The sequence below is a fragment of the Ricinus communis genome, chromosome 8 (genome assembly GCF_019578655.1).
Source record: "Ricinus communis isolate WT05 ecotype wild-type chromosome 8, ASM1957865v1, whole genome shotgun sequence".
Taxonomy (NCBI): Eukaryota; Viridiplantae; Streptophyta; class Magnoliopsida; order Malpighiales; family Euphorbiaceae; genus Ricinus; species Ricinus communis.
The window spans coordinates 13,902,815-13,922,315 of NC_063263.1; the positions used below are offsets into that span (position 1 = coordinate 13,902,815).

Sequence of the window (19,501 nt, forward strand, 5' to 3'; positions counted from 1 at the left end):
TTTTTTGTTTTTAATTGTTCATAGCATTTAAGATGTTTGTACAATGTTAGGTAATGGTATCCTCTCTATACTATAAATGGCATTCCAATATTAAAGAACAAAATTAACAAGTGCAAGTTGCAACCATTGATTTCAATGGGTTTCCTTAGGGCAGCTTTTAATACAGAAACCAACACCACCACCACCACCTCCAATTATGGTTGTCTCTGCCACATCTATTTTCTTCTCTTTTACTACTTCTTCAAGAATCTTACTTTCCCTATCTCACCGGACACGCCTCATTTATTCTTTAGCAAAACAAAACAAAGAAGGAAATCATATTTTATACGACAATGTTCTAAAAAATATAATCTTTTTTTCTTTTAATTTACATACTTTTTATTTATGTCCAAAATAATCTATTTCGAGTTCTTACTGACTGTCAAGAAAATACTTTATCACCCGTTAAGATTCTACCTAACACGTTTTAGATTAAATCTAAATCCAATCTATTTCAGTCTAACTTTACTTCAATTTTAACTTAATCTTATATGTCACACTATCGTGCACAAATCGCTATAAGATAGAAAAAAATTTGATAAATGTTATCTATGCGGCTATTTACAAAGCTATTTATGTGGCTCCCAAGTGCCAACCATATAACACTATTATAGGTCATGTGGCATAAAAATCAATGTCAAATAGTAACAAAGATAAAGATAATTTATTCTTCTTATTGAAATCCCTAAAACTAAAAGATAGTTTTCGTGAAGCAGGAGATAAAAGAAATGTTAATAATACTTGAAAGACCAATAATCAATAGTAAGTAAAAAATGGCAACTTCGGAATTATTGTTTATCAGGACTGTCCCGCAGATCCTTTTAATCTGGGAGTGCATCTTTGCTTATCTTTTTAAGCATTGCTGTGTTGTCTGACCATATAATATATGTCTAATCACATTAAAAATCTAAACATTTGTCTTCTTTTTACAAATTATCCCTACTTAGTTAATTAATTATAATTATAGTCAAATTAATTATAGATACTTTCTTAACTCTAGATACTAATCTCTTTTTTTCTTGATTCATGATTTTCACTTATCATTCATTTTCATGTTCATCTATAACCTAACTTTGGTAACTTGTGTGCCATGTATAAATATATAAAACTGTAATATGTAAATTGTTGATAATGACACATCGTCCTATTTTGATTGAAATTTTAATTTTACTATAATTACAATTAATTAGCTAAATCATGCTATTTAAATAAAAACTAAAAGGATTGACCAAATTCGCAATTGGACATAAAGGTTTGAATTTTTAATGTCATTAGGCCTATAATATAATATAACATAATATACTAAACAGACAACTTCTCCCCAGCGACAACCAAAAACTTGGCAATTTAAGAGATGCAGGATTTTCTGGTTGTGTTGTGGGGATGATCACTAAGAAGCATCCACTTCAGTTGATGTAGTAGGACTACCCAATTAAGCCATCACTAGAAGCTGGAGAACAACTTTAACAAATTTTCATCAAGCTTTTTTTAGCTTTTAGGGGTGGGGGTATTGTAAATGGATTACAGAAGAATCTTTTGTTATAGGCAAGCTGCTAAGTTTTTAAGGTTTTGCGGATTTAACTGCATGTGTTCAGGCTCTTGCAAGATTGTTGTGCTTCTGATGTCACAGATATTGTTTAACAGATAAAACACAATTGGCACTACCATTACTATTACTGGAGAGAACACATGCATTTAGTCTTTCTATCTTATGATTGATTGACACATCATTTTCATTTTTCCCTGTGTGAATTAGAGTAGAGTGCTCTCCCTATTAACCTGGACTCACGTAAGTAATTCACATCTTGTAGTTGTAAGAGACAAGCATTGCCATTAATACAGAAGGCGCCACCTAACTAGCAGGGACGCAACAAGGCTGGAAACATCCAGAAAATAGTGGTAAGAACTTCTACTGCTGGCTGATGGTGACTTGCATCTTTTACAAGTTGCCAGCTAATTTGAGAATTCTCAGGCAACTCATTACAGTAGTTATTCTCTTCCACCACAATTCCACCCTTCAAGTCATAGTGATTATACAAGTTCATGACCAAGCAAAAAGAAAAAACAAGCCACCGAAATTGGTATCTCAAATAACCTATTAGTGCATAGGATGCTTAGAAGATGTCTTTTACAGCCATAGGATTTGAGAGTATCAGGCATCACTTCCTTACTTCCACAAATTGTCAAAGAAATATATTATGTTGAACTACAAGGTCTTGCATTTTCATTATAGCAACAAAAGAACCAAAAGCTATTTACAACCTTGGTCAACCAAAGCAAACTATTGCATTTGCTAGGGACTGCCCGACATAGAACAACTAAGTGGCATGGATAACTTTGGACAAGGAGATCAAAGACAATATTCAAAAGCGAGAACTTCCTATCTGAATGAACTTAAGAAAGATTGTATAGACCTTTGATAAAAGTAAACCTTAACAGCATTTCCAGAGAATCATTTTTTCTTAAGATGATTAACAGGACCTTAGCACGCCTAAGTTAGTTGATTGCAATTTTTGCCATCTCAACAAATCTATCAGGAAGCTTCCCACTGTTTTATGCTTGAAACCAATACCTATGGTGGAAAGAAATACAGCAAAGTCATGTCTGGAGACTTCCAACCATAGGTTATTGAAACCAATTTTCATCAAGGGTCGGTACAATGAAAACTAAAATTTATCCAATGGCATTTACGAACTCTAATCTTCTCCACATATTGTGAATAAAGCTAGGCAATTTGAAGTCTGCCAATAGAATAACAGCACGCCCTTATAACGTTGACATAGTCCTTGATGAATAGTACAAGCACTGACAAAAATTTGAAGGATCATTAGGCCTAAGATTACTATTGAGGAATCCGTCGACTTTACTTGAGCTTCACATTTTTAATGATAATAGACATGAAAACAGGAATATAAGTCAAAGATTTAGACCCTTCGTATTTTCTTCTCAAAGCTGGTATATAAGATATATATATTTAAAAACTCTTATATACTTTTCTTTTCAAGACACAAATACAAATTCTTTTATCGTCTCCGCAGAAGGCTAAAAAAGCACTTGTTCCTAACCACTCTTTTCTTTCCTATCTAACAGTTTAAACGACTTATCTTTTTAAACTCCTGCTGCAGGCCGCAGCACTTAATCCTTCAAAACAATATGTATCTCATTCCATTTTGTGAGTGCAGAATGATATAACTTTAGTGATACTGAAGAAGCAACTAAATTCTTAATCCTAAATATGCTAAACTGCACACCCTCTCTATCAATCTTTGAATTTTTCAAGAAAAATTAGAATTAACAATACTAGTCAAAGTACCATTTTTTACCAATCAAACAAAAAGACCTTTAAAAGAAGAAACAATTCATGAGTTGAAGCACGATTTGCCCTCCAGAAAAACCTGAACACCCAATTTCAATTACCTGAATTTTCCACAAATAGTTATAACAGCAAAACTAAGAAAGAAAAAAAGAGAGCAATAACTGTAAAAGAGAAAGCCCTCAAAATTATCAATTAATCAGTCAGTCAAATCAATCAAGAAAGCCAGTTCTCCTCCAAATGGCATTTCTTACCTGTCTAAGATCTCTTCCTTTAAGCGTCCTTCCAACACCTTCCAACACCGAACATGCCAACATCGGAGACTGTGCCCTCGCCACTATCTCATGCGGCGGAAGCATCTCTCCATCTCCTTCATCATCATCCTCATCTATCTCATCAAAATCCTTCGGCCTCATCCTCATCGCCATCGCCGGCACATTCACCGGCGCTGACTGCGGCTGTTGATGTGAACCCGAATTTATTGGCAATCTTTCTTGCGGCGGTTTCGGAATAAAACGCGAGGACGACGTAGATGCTGCCGAAATCGCTGTTTTCTGATACAAATAGCCATGAGGCTTATTTTTATGCTCCGGGAGGGCCGCTAAGATGCCAAAAGAATCCAGGTGACCAAACGCCGGTTTACTCCGAGGTGAGGAGGTGGAGGAGGGAGGACTATTGGTTTGGTGATGGTGGCGGTGGTTGTTAGATGCTTCGGAGAAGTCTCCAGTGGAGAATATATCGTCTTCGTTGAGCTCATTCTCTTCAATATCTGCTGTGTTAACAGCGGCCGAGGAAGCCTGTTCAGATGTCCGTGGATATGCGGCTAAGAATCTGTCAGTGGACGGCGTTTTCCGGTGGCGAAAACGGGAGGGTCCGTTAATATCCATGATCAAAAGTAAAAGTCGGGTCGGGTATTAAAGCTGTTATAATTTTCGCGGAATCTGTGGTTATCATGGAAAAAGAATGTACTTTTTGAGGAAAGGGAATCTAGAAACCAAAGTAGAGTGACGTGGCAAAGAAGATTAAGAGAGATCGTGGCCGTCGGCTGTATGATGTTCCAGTTAAATTTAGAAAAGGTTAACGGTTGGATTTGGGTGGAAATGATATAAACGTGTGAGAGTAAGAAAAGGCAGTCGGTTTCTTTTGAGAAAAGATTTGGACTGATTTAAGAAACATTATAGTAATTGACACTGCTTAATTCAGTACATCATCTGTACTGTATAATTACACCCCCAAATTTAACCCTCAGTAATATTATTGCTTAATTTATTTACTTCTTACATCATTAGTCATAAACAAACAAATTACATCTATGATTACCATATCAATTAACTATTTATTAATTGACTTGATATTGAGTATAATTTTACTTTACTTCTATAAGAATTTTAATATTAATAACTAAAATCATATAGACAGCAACATAAATAATATTAAGATTACTATGTTGAATATTAATTTTTATAAAATTTATTGAATTAGCATGAAAAATTCGAATAATAGAATTTGATAATAATTTTTATGGGCAGCCCACTATAAAGCCCATGATAACAATAGAAAACATAGTTGCTATATATTGGATCGAAGGCCAGGGCCACAAGTTGTCATAAAAAGTAACGGCTCTAGGGAAATAACGCTAAAGTTGAAGGGGCAGTTGATAAATAAGAAAAACTAAAACCCTAATCGCAGTCGGCGAGATATAAAGCCGAGTGATAGAAGTTAGCAAGGCCATTTGACAGCCACTGGTAATACAATCCGGTAGCATCTCTCAGCGTATACTCTGATCAAATAATATAAAACCCTCGAAGCCATGGTAAGCTGAATTCTAACTAATTTCATTATTTGCATTTATTCTTTCTTTATCTCTGAATTAATTCAGCTCTTCGTCAGTTATATGGACTGTATTAGCTTTTTCGAAGATAGTTCAGTTGTGTATATATTTTGATGCTGTTGATCAGATTTAAGGATTTAAGACTTATCAGATTGGCTGATTATTGTTTTGTATTGTCGCTCAAATCAGTGTCTTTCTTGAGGATCTGTCGCTTTTGAAGTTAAATTAAATAGATAAGTAGTGGAGACTGAAAACAGTGTGGGAATGAATTATTTCAAGTGTGTTTAACATTAGGCTGTAGAATTATGGAATATTTATTTGTTCTTCATAGTGTATGATCAGAGAACTGGAATTACGCCATGTATGTCTTTTCCTTGAAATTGCTTGCCATTTGATAATTATTGTTGGCGCATTCGGTCTTTATCTCAAAAAGTTCATATTTTTTACACAAATTTGTTCCATTGGCAATGATACTGTAGTCGAAGAAGAAGACAAGAGAGCCAAAGGAAGAAAATGTCACCCTTGGTCCTGCTATAAGAGAAGGAGAACATGTTTTTGGAGTGGCCCATATTTATGCTTCTTTTAACGACACTTTCATTGTAAGTAATTTTGTTAATTTGAATCAATGCTTAGCCTTTCGAGATACCTTTTATACGTGTATTAAGTATGACTTGTTTACTTTTTTATAATTGCAGCATGTCACTGATTTGTCCGGTAGAGAAACTATGGTTCGCATTACTGGTATGTGTCGTCATATCTTATTTTCTAGTTTGGCCCTCTCTGTAGGGATACAGAGGATCTACATGCACTTGTTATAGCATGTGCTCCCTCCTCTCTTTTATTGATAAATGATAGTAGCTTGAGAGTTTCTCAATGTTCTTTGATGTAACTTGATCAAACAATTATATGCTGTTAACTATTTAGAAATAACCTTATGAAATTCAAGCCAGAGAACATCTTAATGCAAGGAGCTTTTCCTCAAGGTGACATTAAGTTTGTAATATGTGTTTGGATTTAATGCTAGCTCATTTTGCTGCTGCATTTGAATGCTATTAAAAAAAAGGATTTGGTGCTACCTTCATTTAGAAAACGGGTAGCGTTCTGAGTATTGTATTTTGTTGTTATAGGTGGAATGAAAGTTAAAGCTGACAGGGATGAATCTTCACCATATGCTGCCATGCTTGCGGCACAGGATGTTACTCAGAGATGCAAGGTTGTTGGCGTACTTTATATTTGATTCTTATAACTTTAGGAAAAGTATGTTTAGTATGATGGTTTTTCCTTTTAATCATATCATGGATCTCACTCTCGACTGAATCTTGCTTTTAAATTAACAGGAACTTGGAATTACTGCTCTTCATATTAAGCTCCGTGCTACAGGAGGGAACAAAACCAAAACACCTGGTCCTGGTGCCCAGTCAGCCCTAAGGGCACTTGCTCGTTCTGGAATGAAAATTGGTCGCATTGGTGAGTTATAATTTTTATTTCAGTTTGGGAACTTGAAGTTCCATTGTAGTGAATCTGCTGAATTGATTTTAATTGATGCCTGTGTTTTCAGAGGACGTGACACCAATTCCTACTGACAGCACTCGCAGAAAGGGTGGTAGAAGGGGAAGAAGGCTGTAAAATGTTTTCAAACTATTCCAGTTTGTGGGTATTGGTGCTTCGATAGTCGCATTCACTACCATTTTAGGTCTGCCTGGATCTGGATTTTTGAAGTTTGCGCCATTTTTGTAGTTTTTTTCTCTGGTTTAATCTACCTGGAATTGATATTTAAGCTTTTGTAGAAACATAATGATACGTTAGTATGAATTTTCTTTCAGGTGATGTTCAGAATCACAATATTATGATCTTCAGTTGTCGGTACTTATCAGTATTTTACATATGTTTTACTAATACTATGCATGTCTGCAAAGTTAATTAGTCGTGGGAAGTATATGATATGTCTGGCGTAGTAAATAATTGTGCCTCATGGCTCGTGGGTTCTATTTGGATCTCCCTGAAATGCATGTGGATTTGGTGTTCTCAATACTTACTTGGTCTATAGAGTTGCTATTATAGATTAATTCAATGTGTAGGATTTGCTTCGGATATAGTGCTGTAGTTTTATTCAACCGTTTGTGATAATATCTTGAAAGCTTTTCAAAAGGGAATGGAGATGTGAACTCGACCTATTATTCATTTACGCTTTCCTCGAAAGAAAAAGTATATAAAGGTCAGTTATTGGTGATGAAATAAGATTTTTAAATCAAAAATGGTGTATCAAGTTGGATTGCATAAATGTTGGGTGTCAATTGTTGATTAACGAGTTGGCTGTTTTATATCTAAATTCAGGCGATGCAATAAAAAAAATGTATAGAGGTGAAGATTCCAGAAACAGACTAAAATAAGCGATCACTCGTAAATTTCCAACGATTGGAGATAATTAAACAACACAATAAAAATATAAAAAGTAAAGAATTTCTACCCATGAGCATGACTGTGACTGTGACTGTGACTTTGACTGTGACTGTGAGCCCTTGGTGTAGTTGGTTAATCAACACTCAAGGCATAAACTAAGAAAATGAGGAAGAAGAAAAGACAGCGCAAAATAGTGGATATTCTAAGTAATGATAAGGCAGTCTAACGTTCATGGCTTGGGTGCAAGGCCAACCTTTAGAGCCTGAATGGTGGCAACGTCAGTCTTGAAGGATGTAGCCAAGATGTTATTGTCAATGCCGGTGGCGAAAAGAGTGCCGGGAAGAGATATGGTTCCAGCATTTGCACTTCCAAAAGCAGAAACTGCAAGAGCGGGGTTCTTTGCATCTGCATTGTATTGGAAATGAACAAGTCCCTTTGGGAATACAAACAAGTCACCAGGTTTAAGTGTCTGGGTGAAGAGCTTGCTGGTGGTGTCAACGAATCCTACTTGGAGAGACCCTTGGATAAGGAAAAGCAGCTCAGCGGAGCGAGGGTGGGTGTGAGGCGGGTTAGGAGTACCGGCAGGATACTGAAGAACAGCGTATGAAACACTCTGGCCAATCAGAGCAGGGAATTCCGCCATGCCAGCTTTCAAGACTTTTAAAGCTGTAGGTGGTGCAGCACCAACAAGGGCACGCATGCCAGTGAATGTAAAGAATGAACCATCAACTGCAGTCACATTTGATGGAATAACGAAGTCAGAAACAATGTCAGGATCTCCTGCCATTGCCAGTTGAACAATGGCAAATGACGAAAATAGTAGTGAGAAGAATTTAACGGTGGAAGTTGCCAAAGCCATGGTCAAGAATCAACAGCTTGCTGTGAAGATGATGATAAGAGTTTATGGATGCTGTAATGATAGATGCGTTTAATTCTCAAAGATATATCCCTATATATATATGTTTAGAGCAGAAAGCAACGTACAGAAGGCAAGTTTTGCTGTAGCCTTTCTGCAGGCCTCTTCGATGATAACTACAGATGGTGATTACAATGTAACTTTGTTGTAGTTGCAGTTATCTGACAAACTAGAGCAGGCATACACAAGAACGAAAACTAAAAAATTAGTAAAATTGAGACGCGGAATGGTTTTGTTTTAGAGGATTGATTGCAATAAATAAGAAAGTTTCTTGTTTTCTCAAACATGAAGAAATAAAAGGGACGACATTGCGACTGTCAGGAATTAAACTCAATTAGCTAGTGCAAGCTCTATCTATTTCCTTGAGTAAACAAGTTGATGAAGAAACTTAGGACATTGCAGCCATAGTCAAAGATAAAGATTACAGAGTACCAACTTGCGGACAACGCGGTTAATTCATATTATTCCAGCCGACTGGCAGACGTATTTTCCTGAATCAGCAGTTCCCATTTGATCCGTGTAACTTCTGGTGAAGCATTGTTAATGATATTTTCTTGTCGCATATTGGTTAATATAACCTTGACACTGTTATATCTATTCTTGGACTAGTGCATATACAGAGATGAATCTGAAAAGGAAAAGAAACAAATACAATATATTGATGAATGACAAACTGATTAGTAGAACTGATACAATGATAGGTTCTATGGATTGTTTACTGTTACACATGATCTCCTGATTTCCCCTTGATTGCCAGTGAGGACTTCTACAGCTCCCAACTTCACCATGGCCCGACCAAAGTTGATTGAGAAATCATTACCCGTGGCTATATTTTTCACTACGGATTTGGTAATGGGGTTCAATGCCAGTTCTTGATCAACTTGGAGGATCCCTTTCAGCTGTAGTATTTGCTGGTAGAAAGAATTATCTACAATGAAAGAACTAGAAGGGTTCTGATCAAGAAATGTTGTATTGGTTCCAGCTGAATTCTGAGGACACCTATCTCTTAGAATCCGAGTAATCTTCTATCCATGGTTGAATCAGGTAGGCCATTTTTGAAATCGTATAGACGGTTTTGGAAGAGGGAGCAATGCGCTGCACCAACTGTGTGACCACCTACATGTTACAAAGAAAAAACAAATAGATAAAAGAGAAACCAATATTACTAGAGGAAGAATTTGAAGTACCTAGAAGTCCTTTCTTAACAAATTGCAGGTCCACATCTTTAGCAGATGATACCAAACCATCTCTTCTTCCTGTTTCTACATTGTACCATCCTCCGTCTGCCTGCAAGTATGATAAAACATTATAATCACTGTTCGAGGTCACATGACCCTCCAAAATGATGCAACTTACGAAGAGAACAGCATCTCTGGTAGCCATTGCAATAATATCAGCACAAGGGACAAGCCTCGGGCAGAAGAATTCCACAGCAGATTTTGCAGCATCAATAACATCATAGCCTCTTACATACATGAACAAAACAATCATGGAACTGCAACCGAAGAAGAGCAGCGACAGTCATCTTGTCAGTGCTGAATTTTGCCCGAACTACACCGCGCACGATGGACTCAACATCGAACAAACACCTATCCTTATAGTACCCAAATTGCAGTTGACCATAGCACTGGCCTGTCAAGTTCACAGAAATAAGGACAAGGAATAGTGTCACTGTCAATGCCACTGCTCTACTTATCATCATGTTCATGATCTTCCATTTTAGAATTAGAGCTAGCTAGCTACTTGATGGACATGGAAAGAAGGAAGTTATCTCATTTCCATATATATATATATATAGAGAGAGAGAGAGAGCTAGGTACGTAATAAACATCAGTAATGGCGAAAGGCTTACCTTCCATGAGAAAACTGAAATGGGGTGCACGAACAGTGTAAGTGGGATATCCAGTGTTATTTCACCATTCAGCCAACAAAAAAGGTGCTATCCTGTCAGCATGTGTTTGATTTTAGGATTAATTAAAAGGGAAAGGGGAGACTTGAGTTGTTGTCCTAATTAAGATCTTAGACTCGTTTTATATAATTCATATATATTAAATATTGGTGATACAAATTAGTGAAAAGTTCAGGAAAAGGAAATCTCAATAATATTACACATGTTTCCAAATTACATTTTAGCTTTATTATGAATTTACTTTTAAGTTTGAGCAAAATAAATTTACTAAGTACAAATAAGAAATTATTTAACTGTGGATATCTATTTTGTGATATGTGAGAAAAGAAATTTACTGATTGTATTATACTTTCACCAACTTATAGATACAGAAAAAAGAAAAAGGAATAGAATAGAATTAAATTCCCATTTCCATTTCAATCTTTTCTTTTTTCCTTCAAAACCAAATAAGCACAGATGCCGTGTCGATCATTATATATATATATATATATAAAGGCAAGTTTACTTTCCATTGGAATTACACAAGGACAGATGAAAATGGAGTTCAAGAAACTAGGGTTGAGGTTTTTCCTTTTAGTAATACTCTTGTTGCCGCTGCCTCATCTCCCTCTTTTGCATGCACATCCTTTCAATACTACAACTGGTATATAACTTTCCCATACTTGGTGTTTTTCTTTATTTTCATTTCTTTCTTCAAGTATATTATTATTTGTTTTACCTTCTACTTCCTCCTTAGTTTTATAAGTTCTGCATGTTTCTACATTCATATTCAGTTTCAGTGTATTTCATCACTTTTGTTTTGCTCTTATTCTCCATTGAAAAGCATCATATGTGTTTGTATATGTATATATGTATGTGCGTTCAAGGTTGCCCCTAGTTTTACTGATCATTAAGAGTGATTCAATAGATACTTATACAAGCTACCTGAACTGATCATGAGTTGCTATCAATAGTTTTCACTGAAGAAAGTGCAAACCAAGAGCCAACCTCGATCAAAATTTTCCCAAATAGTGCACAAGCACAAGTAATTTTTTCATAATAATGAGAGACGTTTAGATAGATTTAGTCTACCACATAATTCGCAGTCAAAATCAATTATCAACCAATTCAAATGCTACATCTAATATTAGTTTTGCTTACAAATTACGTGGCACACTAATTCTATTTAACAATTTAGAAAAGAATATTCTTTATTTGAAAGAATACGATTCCAAGAAGCAAACTTTGCCAAATCTTCAAGATTAGGACATTGCCCTTTATCCCTTTAATGCGTAATCACCAGCTTTACCTTTAATCCTAAGGATTCCCTTACAATTACACATCTTGAGGTTACCAGACCAATCCAATCCAAACCGGTCCCTGCGCATCATTTTTTATAAACTTTCTTCGTCCAACTCACTGATCCACCTTTACGAATCAGCCTGATAAAGGTGATCAAAATACTTGGCATTCTCTGATTAAGAAAGAATCTTCTTTCATCATATTGACGTTATATTTACCTTTTCCCATCGACAATATTGGAGTGCTTAAAGCATAATAATGACTGATGCATGTCTTTACTTGCATGATAAATTTTGAGAAAAGAAAAAAGAGCAAGGATGATGCTTTTAGTGATCATATTACTAGAGAAATTGAAAACTAAAAGAGGATTGCATTTGCATAAGCAAATGATCCTAATTCCCATGCGGCTGGCTATATGTGACTGCAGATATCATGAATTCGGAAGCATTTGTTAACTTGTCATTTTAACATGGTGCCACCTTTCCAGCCTTTCAGGAAGAACCAAATGCTGCGGACAAAGAGATGCAGAGAAACTTAACAGTTATAATAGGGCTCAAGCGGTTGATATCAGTAAACAGGAAAGGTGGTGGTGGTCACGGAAGAGGAGGTCATGCTGGCGGACAAGGAGACAGGGCTATCAGCGGAGGGCAATCAGGGAATAATGATGGGGCATACAAGAATGGTGCAACTGTAGTTCCACTATATGCTGCTACTGGGGCTAGAGGTCATCACCATGGTACTAATGAAGGCACCCACAAGTATGCTGGTTCAAGTTTTTGGGTTCTTGCAGTTTTGCTTGTTAGTTTTGTTCAATATTTTGCATAGGCAGCTTGCGGTTTTCTATGAAAGTCCAGGATGCTACCACAACTAGATTCTGATGTGTGGTATTCTTTTTCTTTTCTTTACCCTGCTGCTAGCAGTGTTTCAATAGCTTGAGAACTTGATGAGAAAAAACAAGTTTCAGAATATAATTGACATTTCATTTCGATATGGGGTTTACAAGTTACAACCCACTTTCAAACGTATCAGAACAACTAATGCCAATGCGTTTATCTATATATGCGTGTATATGTAAGAACTGATTATGTTTTAATCCTGTAAGTTGAAAACATCAGAAGTTTGAACTTATTGTCTGACCTTCACAAACATATAAGTCAAACAGAACAAAAACACCAGAAATGTAGTGAAGATTCTCTTAAAAATAAATATTAAACACATGTTGAAAAGGTTCAGAATTAGTCGTAGTTGACAGACAATCAAATTTCTATTCACATATGTAACCAAAAAAAGAAAAAAAGTTCTATTCACATTCTTACAAAAATAATAAACTGAACCCAAAAGGACAAAATCTTCTCAAGCACCAAACAAAATAATTTAATGACTACAAATCTGGAGGGTGACAAAGCAGAAAAAGACCACACAAGAGAAGGTAATTACATGAGGAGTTCCGCGATCAATCATATGATACAAGAAAAGGAATGACCATAGACATAAATTCATCGTAGTTGAATGTTGCAGTCCCAGTATAACGTGAATCCTTCTGCTTAAATTTTTCAGTCAAACCCTGATAACCATGGGAAGAAAATGAAAAAATTAAGAGCATGATCATCAGAATAAACAGTGCGAAGGAGGTAAAAGGATTGATCATGACTGCATTCTATAATAGTGTGTTCATGTTTCACATAGCACCATTTCTACCTAGTGACAAAATTAATAAGGTAAAATAAGTTGAAAAGGAGAATATCACAAGAGCTTGAAGTTATGATCTCACCTTCAATATCATGCCGCATCTGCAAGTCAAAAACAAAAGAAAACAGCAGAAATGTCATCAGATTTAAGATCCCTCTAAATTACATTTTCATGCAGAAGTGAGGTTTAGAACTAAAGAGAAAACTTACTCAACAAAACTGTCAAAATTGAGTTCAATCTTGTTGCCACTTCCATCATCATACTTGGAAATCAGAATTTTAAGAACAGAAGGAGGGATTGCATACCCAATGCCATAGAGAGCATCCCTCAGTTCAAACAAATCGATTTTCCCACTCCTGTCTTTATCATATCTCTCAAATATCCCCTGAAAGATAAATTGAAGAACTCATCTTTTAACAACTAAAAGAAGCATGGTTTATAATTAGCACAAGGAAATAGCATGTTTGAGGTACATCAAAGAAAAGTTACAATAATAAGCACTAGTTCTCATAGCTATATAATGACTAACAATTATGTGATAATTATGTTGCAATTACAGACAATTTCTGTTCTAGATTCAAAAGACGGGGGGCGGGGGTAAGCAGAACTTATATTGTCCAGAATTACAAAAAGGGATTATGCTAGTTAACAGGTACATAATTTTTCTGCCCATATCAGTAGAGCTAAGCAAATTCTATGACAATACCAAATTATTGATTATTGAAGCTAAACAGGGCAGGCAGATTCTGCAAATGAATTTCTAATAAATTTCCCTAACATACATTAGTGCCCTTCAAGCTCCTGGTGGTTAAAGCAATGAAGAGAATGAAAATACTGATAACTGAATTTCTACATAGAATTGGAGAAACAGAATGATAGTTTCATCTTTCACATTCAAAAAGAAGGGGTAACTATATAGGAAAAATCAGAGACTACTGACCCGCCATTGACCCAAACAACTCCATAAAGCAGCAAACTCTTTGGGCCCTGCATTATAAAAAGTACAGCCGACATCATTATTATTTAATTATTTCATACCAAAAACATGAAAGTGAAAGTTAGCAAATTTGAATATATCAATGTAACTCAAAGGTAAAGCTCATAGCTTTTATGTTTTACTTTTTGTACCTAGCTAAAAGCAAAATGCATTTGGAAGTCAAAATCATCGAAATACATGAAGAAACACAAGCATATTCCAAGATATAGAATCCGAACTGGAGAATTAATTCTTTGAAATCCAAGCAAAGAAATAACAATTTTTTTTCCTTTTCACAAAGAAAAATTTCCAGTGTCAAGAATATAAATTTTCAGATGTATAAGAAGAAAGTATGCGATCCAATCAAGTAGTAAGCTTGAGATTGACCTGAAATTAAAAAAAAAATTGTAAAACTCACCAATTCGCAGAGGATCATGAGGGTTCTTGAAGAGAAACATGAGAAGTCTAATAGTCCTAATATGAAACCGATGATAACCAGAGGAGAGAGCTTGTTGCAATTCATTTTCATCAATAAACCCACTTCTGTCTCTATCCACCATCTGGAAGCTCCTAATCACATCTGGGTGTGTTCCTGCTGGAAAATCAGAGTACCCATGTGAATATCCAGACTGCCCATATCCAGCTCCGTAAGGAGGCGGCTGCTGGTATTGCTGCTGCTGCCGCCTGAAGTCACTTGAAGAAGAAGGAGGAGAGCTGCTGTAGGGGTGGCCTTGTTGCTCGGGCAAGGATGGTGCAGAGGGGGCATAGGAGTGGCTAGATGAAGGTTTTCTACCATAAGAATCCATTATTCGAGAAAAGATAAAAAGAAGAGAAAACGAAAGAGGTGATAAGTATTAATGGATATACTGATCAAAGAATTGAGTTTAGTTTTGTATTGTTAGAGAAGATCAAAGATTTTATAAAGGCGGTTTCCTTCTGCAAGTTGTTTACCTGTTTCGTCCTGCTGAGTAACAGGCACGTGCATAAAAATCATTGAAGTGATATGAGATAATTTGAACCGTTGAGATCACATATTTTGATGAATCTGATAACTAGGACGGTGTTGATTAGGCGTGAGTAAGGATATGTATATATTACTCTCTAAATCCATCGAGAAACGAAACAACGTGGAGAACGGTCAGCAAGTATTCAAGTTCGCTGGTGCATTCGTTAGAGGTTGCTTCCTCTGACTGTAAACTTCCTTCTTACAGTGTTTGGTCTTATCCAAGACAAGACCTGAAAAACACGAGCATTATTTAGTACTGTTATCGTGTAGATCAATAAGTTAAAAGCTGTTGTTCTTCCGAGTTTAAAAGATTCGCATCATAGGATAGCTGCTTAGCTTTTCCGAGGGAAGTGAGGGTTGGCTCGCTCTATGTTCACTCTACTGTATCTCCAAATGCTGCATTTTTAAGCCTTTTTTTTTAACATAATTAGTGCTTGCCGGACACAATTTTAACCTGTGATAGAGTCCTATATCAAGAGAGAGTTTTAAAAGGGCGATAAGAGCAACTTTTGGCTGGAGATGACAATGCAAGCATCAATTTCATAGAACTTCCATATTTGGATTCCTTAATCAGAGCCCTCAAAGATATATCAGGGTTGGGATTGAGAATTCAATTTTTCTATTTTTTTGGTAAGAGTTGCCAAATTGATAAATGCTGAATGGCATTTAATTTTATACGCTCTCTGCTGCATGATGAAAACGGACATTATATAAAGGCTCCGGCCTTAAAATCACAAAAACACATATCTGTATACTAAGCTACAAATGGAAATAAAAATCACCTAATTCAGCTAATAGGTGCAGAAGACATGGCTTCTTTTATAAAGGACGGGTAGCAAATCCTCTATCAACCATAACTGCCACCAATTCTTCATGCTTCTTTAACTGCCCTGCTTTCCTGAGCTGCTGCAGAACCTTCTCATAAACAGGGAGACTCGGTTTCAAGCACTTCTCTTCAACCATCTCTCTGAAGAACTTGTATGCATTATTCCAGTGCCCCATTCCACAATACATTGCAATCAAAACACAGTAGGTATTCACATTAGGTTCAACATCATCCTCATCCATTTCCTTCTTCAACTTGAGAACCATGTCAGTGGATTTCGTATCAACAAACATTCGCATCAGGATATTGTATGTCACAGTATTGGCCTTACACTTCAACTCCTTCATCTTAGCATACAACCTATGAGCACCATTCACATCTCGCAACTTTGCAATGGACCCAAATAAACCATTGAAAGTAGAAGCATTAGGGCTGCACCCTTTCTTAACCATCGAATTAAGCACCTTCAAAGCTTCATCAAGATTCCCATCTTTACAGTGACTCTCTATAAGAAAATTATAAGTAACCGTATCGGGAGGGCACCCCATCCTCTTCATTTGATTATACACTTGCAGAACCTTCTCAGTTCTACCAGCTTTAACATGAACCCTAAGCAAATTATTAAAAGTAATCGAATTCGGCTCACAACCCACATCAAGCATCTCAGCAAAAACATCATGAGCACGGGTAATTTGCCCACATCTACATAAAGCGTCAATAACAATAGTGTATGTATACACATTTGGCATACAACCAGCAACTTTCATTTCCGTAAAAACCCTCTCAGCCTCCGGTATATTTCCAGCTCGACACCACCCACGAACAAGATTAGTATACACGATAACATCAGGCTCAAACTTATCTTTTAAGCTATCAAAAAAAGACTGAGCTTCAGTAGCCCTTCGTTTCCTACACAAAATACTAATTAAAATCGAAAAGGCAATTTTATCAGGCTTACAATTATAATCCTCCATACGATTGAAAGCATGTACAGCTTCCGAAGCCAATCCAGCTCTGACATAACGTCGAATAAGAATAGAAAAAGTTTCAATACTAATTTCGACATTTCTAGCTTTCATTAAATCAATTACTTGCCAACCCAAATCAAAGTTTCGAACTTTACCAGCAAGATCGATCATTTCGTTGTAAGGGTCAGGGTGGTGGGTGAAGCCGGGCCGAGAAGTGGCCCAGTTGAAGAATGAAAGGGCTTGGAAGAATGGGATGCCGTGGCGAACGGCAGCGCATTTTTCGATAACGTGACTGACGAGGGAGGGGGAGACAGGGGAGGTGGAGAAATGGGAGAAGTCAAGGGAGAGAGAGTGAGAAGGAGTATTGGGTAAGGAAAAGTTTGGGTTTCTCCGGTGGTGGTCTTTGATTAGAGAGTGAAATTTGTTTGCTAGTGTAGTTTCTTCGAATGATAGGGAGGGGTTTATGTAATCTTCTTCAAGATGCTGTGATTGTGAGATTATTGAAGAAGAAGAAGAAGAAGTAGTAATAGAAGAAGAGAAGGATCTGAGGAAGGTAGGAGAGAGATGAGGAAGGGGGGCTGGTACACGCAGACTTGCTTTGATCGCTGCCATTGATGGCTATGGTTCGCTTACACACTGGTAGGGAAAAGAAGCAGGGATTACAAACTTTACCCTACCCGCCCCGACCCTAATCCGAATTCGACTAGATAATGCTATATTTTATATATTATATTTTTAAAGCAAATTTCTATAGTTATTTTATTTTTATTTATCTGAGAGAAAAGCAGCATTCTTTTTTTTTTTTTTAGAAGAAGAAACAAAGCTGATAACGCAGTAATTTTTTTATTTAAACAATTATCACATTATCAAATTTTTATTTATATATTTAAATTTTAACCTTATTAATTTATAGTCATAGATTACCAATTAAAGTTCATAAATATTAAAATAACTAGATAATATTAAGAATAGAAACATCTATATATTTATGAAATTATTTTTAATTATAAATTATTATAAAAAATTATTATTTTAAATGAGTGCTTTTGATGATGATAAATAATATCAAAAAAATTATTTAATTTATGAAAAGAGAGATAAAAAATGATAATTTTGTAAAATAGCATATAATCTTTTATCATGATAGATTTTCTCATAAATTTATTGGAAAATTCTATTAATTATTGATTCTACATAATAAATATATATTTTATAATATTATAACTCCTTATAATTATAAGAAATAATAACATTATTATAAATTTGTAAAGGAATTAAATGTAACAAAATTATTTAGAATCACTCAATAAATCTCAAATAGATTTTAAATATAAATTTGATGCGAATGAAATTTATAACTTAATAATCTTATTATTGGGTGAATAACTTAAAACATAATAAATATATTTCATGTTAAATAAAACAATAGTAGGATTATTTTTAAAATAATATATGTTAGCGATAGGCACGTTATTGTTTTTGGTTGTCCTCGTCGGCCTGCTTGTAATTTCAGAGAGGCAGGCAGTCCACCACGTGAAACCTGTCAAAATACACTCCCGGAGTAATTGTGTCTTCTTCAGAAACGCCGAATTCTCCTCCTAACTTGACCTCCACCGCCGCTATACTATCATCTCTTCTCCTCTGCAACAATCCCCAAAAATAAAATAAAATAGAATTAGATTTTAAATTAAATTAAATCTAAAGAAATAGAGTGATGACGAGCAAGAAGGTAAAATGGAGCTGGAGCTCCGCTTTGATCGGAGCAGCATCAGCTACAGCAGTAACAGCTCTTCTCAACGCAAAGCCAAAAGACCCGACTTTCCATTTAATTTCAATCAGCTTTACCTCCTTCAAGCTCAATCTCCCCGTCCTCGACGCCGACCTTCTCCTCACTGTCCACGTCACCAATCCTAACATCACCTCAATCCACTACTCCTCCACCTCCATGTCCATCTTCTACGACGGTTCTCTTCTCGGCTCTGCTCAGGTCGAGGCCGGCTCTCAGCCGGCTAGGTCCTGTAAGTTGCTCCGCCTCCAGGCTCGGCTGGACGGGCTTCAGCTGGCTCACCATGCTTCGAAGTTTTTCAGTGACGTGGCGAAGAGACAGATGCTGTTGGACGCTAAGGTTGACATTGAAGGAGCGGCTAAGGTGCTGTGGTGGGACCATAAGTTTAAGGTCCACGTGGACAGTCATATCACCGTTGATCCTGTTTTTCTTGATGTCATCGATCAGGAAAATAAGTCGCAGCTTGATGTCTTTGTTGCTTAGAATTTTATTTATTAGTCTCACTTGTTATGTTATGTGACATTTCCCACTTTCTCCATTTCTCTAATCATTTCCCATTAG

At 36.1% G+C, this 19,501-nt stretch overlaps 8 protein-coding genes across 10 annotated transcripts; 3 read left to right on the forward strand and 5 right to left on the reverse strand.

Annotated features, from left to right (window-relative positions):
- Positions 1-263: 263 nt before the first annotated feature.
- LOC8271943 lies at positions 264-4,423 on the reverse strand. 3 transcript variants are annotated; one of them, XM_048378662.1, is made up of 2 exons: positions 3,607-4,421; positions 264-287 (listed from the first exon to the last, which is right to left on the reverse strand). In XM_048378662.1, exons 1-2 carry the CDS (start codon positions 4,237-4,239, stop codon positions 279-281), a joined length of 642 nt encoding a protein of 213 aa, XP_048234619.1. In that variant the 5' UTR covers positions 4,240-4,421; the 3' UTR covers positions 264-278. The 3 variants fall into 3 exon arrangements, with proteins under 3 accessions (XP_048234619.1, XP_002523831.2, XP_048234618.1); XM_002523785.4 differs by lacking the exon at positions 264-287 and adding an exon at positions 2,126-2,844 and having other exon boundaries at positions 3,607-4,423; XM_048378661.1 differs by lacking the exon at positions 264-287 and adding an exon at positions 3,331-3,434 and having other exon boundaries at positions 3,607-4,423.
- A 549-nt stretch (positions 4,424-4,972) lies between these two features.
- LOC8271942 (40S ribosomal protein S14-3) lies at positions 4,973-7,049 on the forward strand. The gene is made up of 6 exons (XM_002523784.4): positions 4,973-5,165; positions 5,663-5,782; positions 5,879-5,924; positions 6,311-6,396; positions 6,521-6,650; positions 6,742-7,049. The coding sequence occupies exons 1-6, from the start codon at positions 5,163-5,165 to the stop codon at positions 6,807-6,809; spliced, it is 453 nt and encodes a 150-aa protein (XP_002523830.1). The 5' UTR covers positions 4,973-5,162; the 3' UTR covers positions 6,810-7,049.
- A 516-nt stretch (positions 7,050-7,565) lies between these two features.
- On the reverse strand, positions 7,566-8,457 carry LOC8271941 (germin-like protein 9-3). The gene has a single exon (XM_015722199.2). The coding sequence runs from the start codon at positions 8,440-8,442 to the stop codon at positions 7,813-7,815; it is 630 nt and encodes a 209-aa protein (XP_015577685.2). The 5' UTR covers positions 8,443-8,457; the 3' UTR covers positions 7,566-7,812.
- A 746-nt stretch (positions 8,458-9,203) lies between these two features.
- On the reverse strand, positions 9,204-10,285 carry LOC8271940 (peroxidase 60). Its single transcript, XM_048378375.1, is given in 5 exon segments — positions 9,204-9,524; positions 9,605-9,615; positions 9,657-9,786; positions 9,856-9,976; positions 9,978-10,285. Coding segments are annotated over 5 exon segments (813 nt in total). The 5' UTR covers positions 10,208-10,285.
- Positions 10,286-10,852: 567 nt separating this feature from the next.
- On the forward strand, positions 10,853-12,714 carry LOC8271939. The gene is made up of 2 exons (XM_015722153.3): positions 10,853-11,051; positions 12,177-12,714. The coding sequence occupies exons 1-2, from the start codon at positions 10,865-10,867 to the stop codon at positions 12,512-12,514; spliced, it is 525 nt and encodes a 174-aa protein (XP_015577639.3). The 5' UTR covers positions 10,853-10,864; the 3' UTR covers positions 12,515-12,714.
- A 141-nt stretch (positions 12,715-12,855) lies between these two features.
- Positions 12,856-15,313, reverse strand: LOC8271938 (probable calcium-binding protein CML48). Its single transcript, XM_002523780.4, has 5 exons — positions 14,773-15,313; positions 14,319-14,365; positions 13,588-13,763; positions 13,461-13,479; positions 12,856-13,253 (listed from the first exon to the last, which is right to left on the reverse strand). Exons 1-5 carry the CDS (start codon positions 15,158-15,160, stop codon positions 13,143-13,145), a joined length of 741 nt encoding a protein of 246 aa, XP_002523826.2. The 5' UTR covers positions 15,161-15,313; the 3' UTR covers positions 12,856-13,142.
- A 140-nt stretch (positions 15,314-15,453) lies between these two features.
- LOC8271937 (pentatricopeptide repeat-containing protein At1g20300, mitochondrial) lies at positions 15,454-17,863 on the reverse strand. The gene is made up of 2 exons (XM_025158190.2): positions 16,143-17,863; positions 15,454-15,590 (listed from the first exon to the last, which is right to left on the reverse strand). Exon 1 carries the CDS (start codon positions 17,764-17,766, stop codon positions 16,180-16,182), a length of 1,587 nt encoding a protein of 528 aa, XP_025013958.2. The 5' UTR covers positions 17,767-17,863; the 3' UTR covers positions 15,454-15,590; positions 16,143-16,179.
- A 724-nt stretch (positions 17,864-18,587) lies between these two features.
- On the forward strand, positions 18,588-19,500 carry LOC8271936. Its single transcript, XM_002523778.4, has one exon. It carries the CDS (start codon positions 18,869-18,871, stop codon positions 19,421-19,423), a length of 555 nt encoding a protein of 184 aa, XP_002523824.2. The 5' UTR covers positions 18,588-18,868; the 3' UTR covers positions 19,424-19,500.
- Position 19,501: the final 1 nt, after the last annotated feature.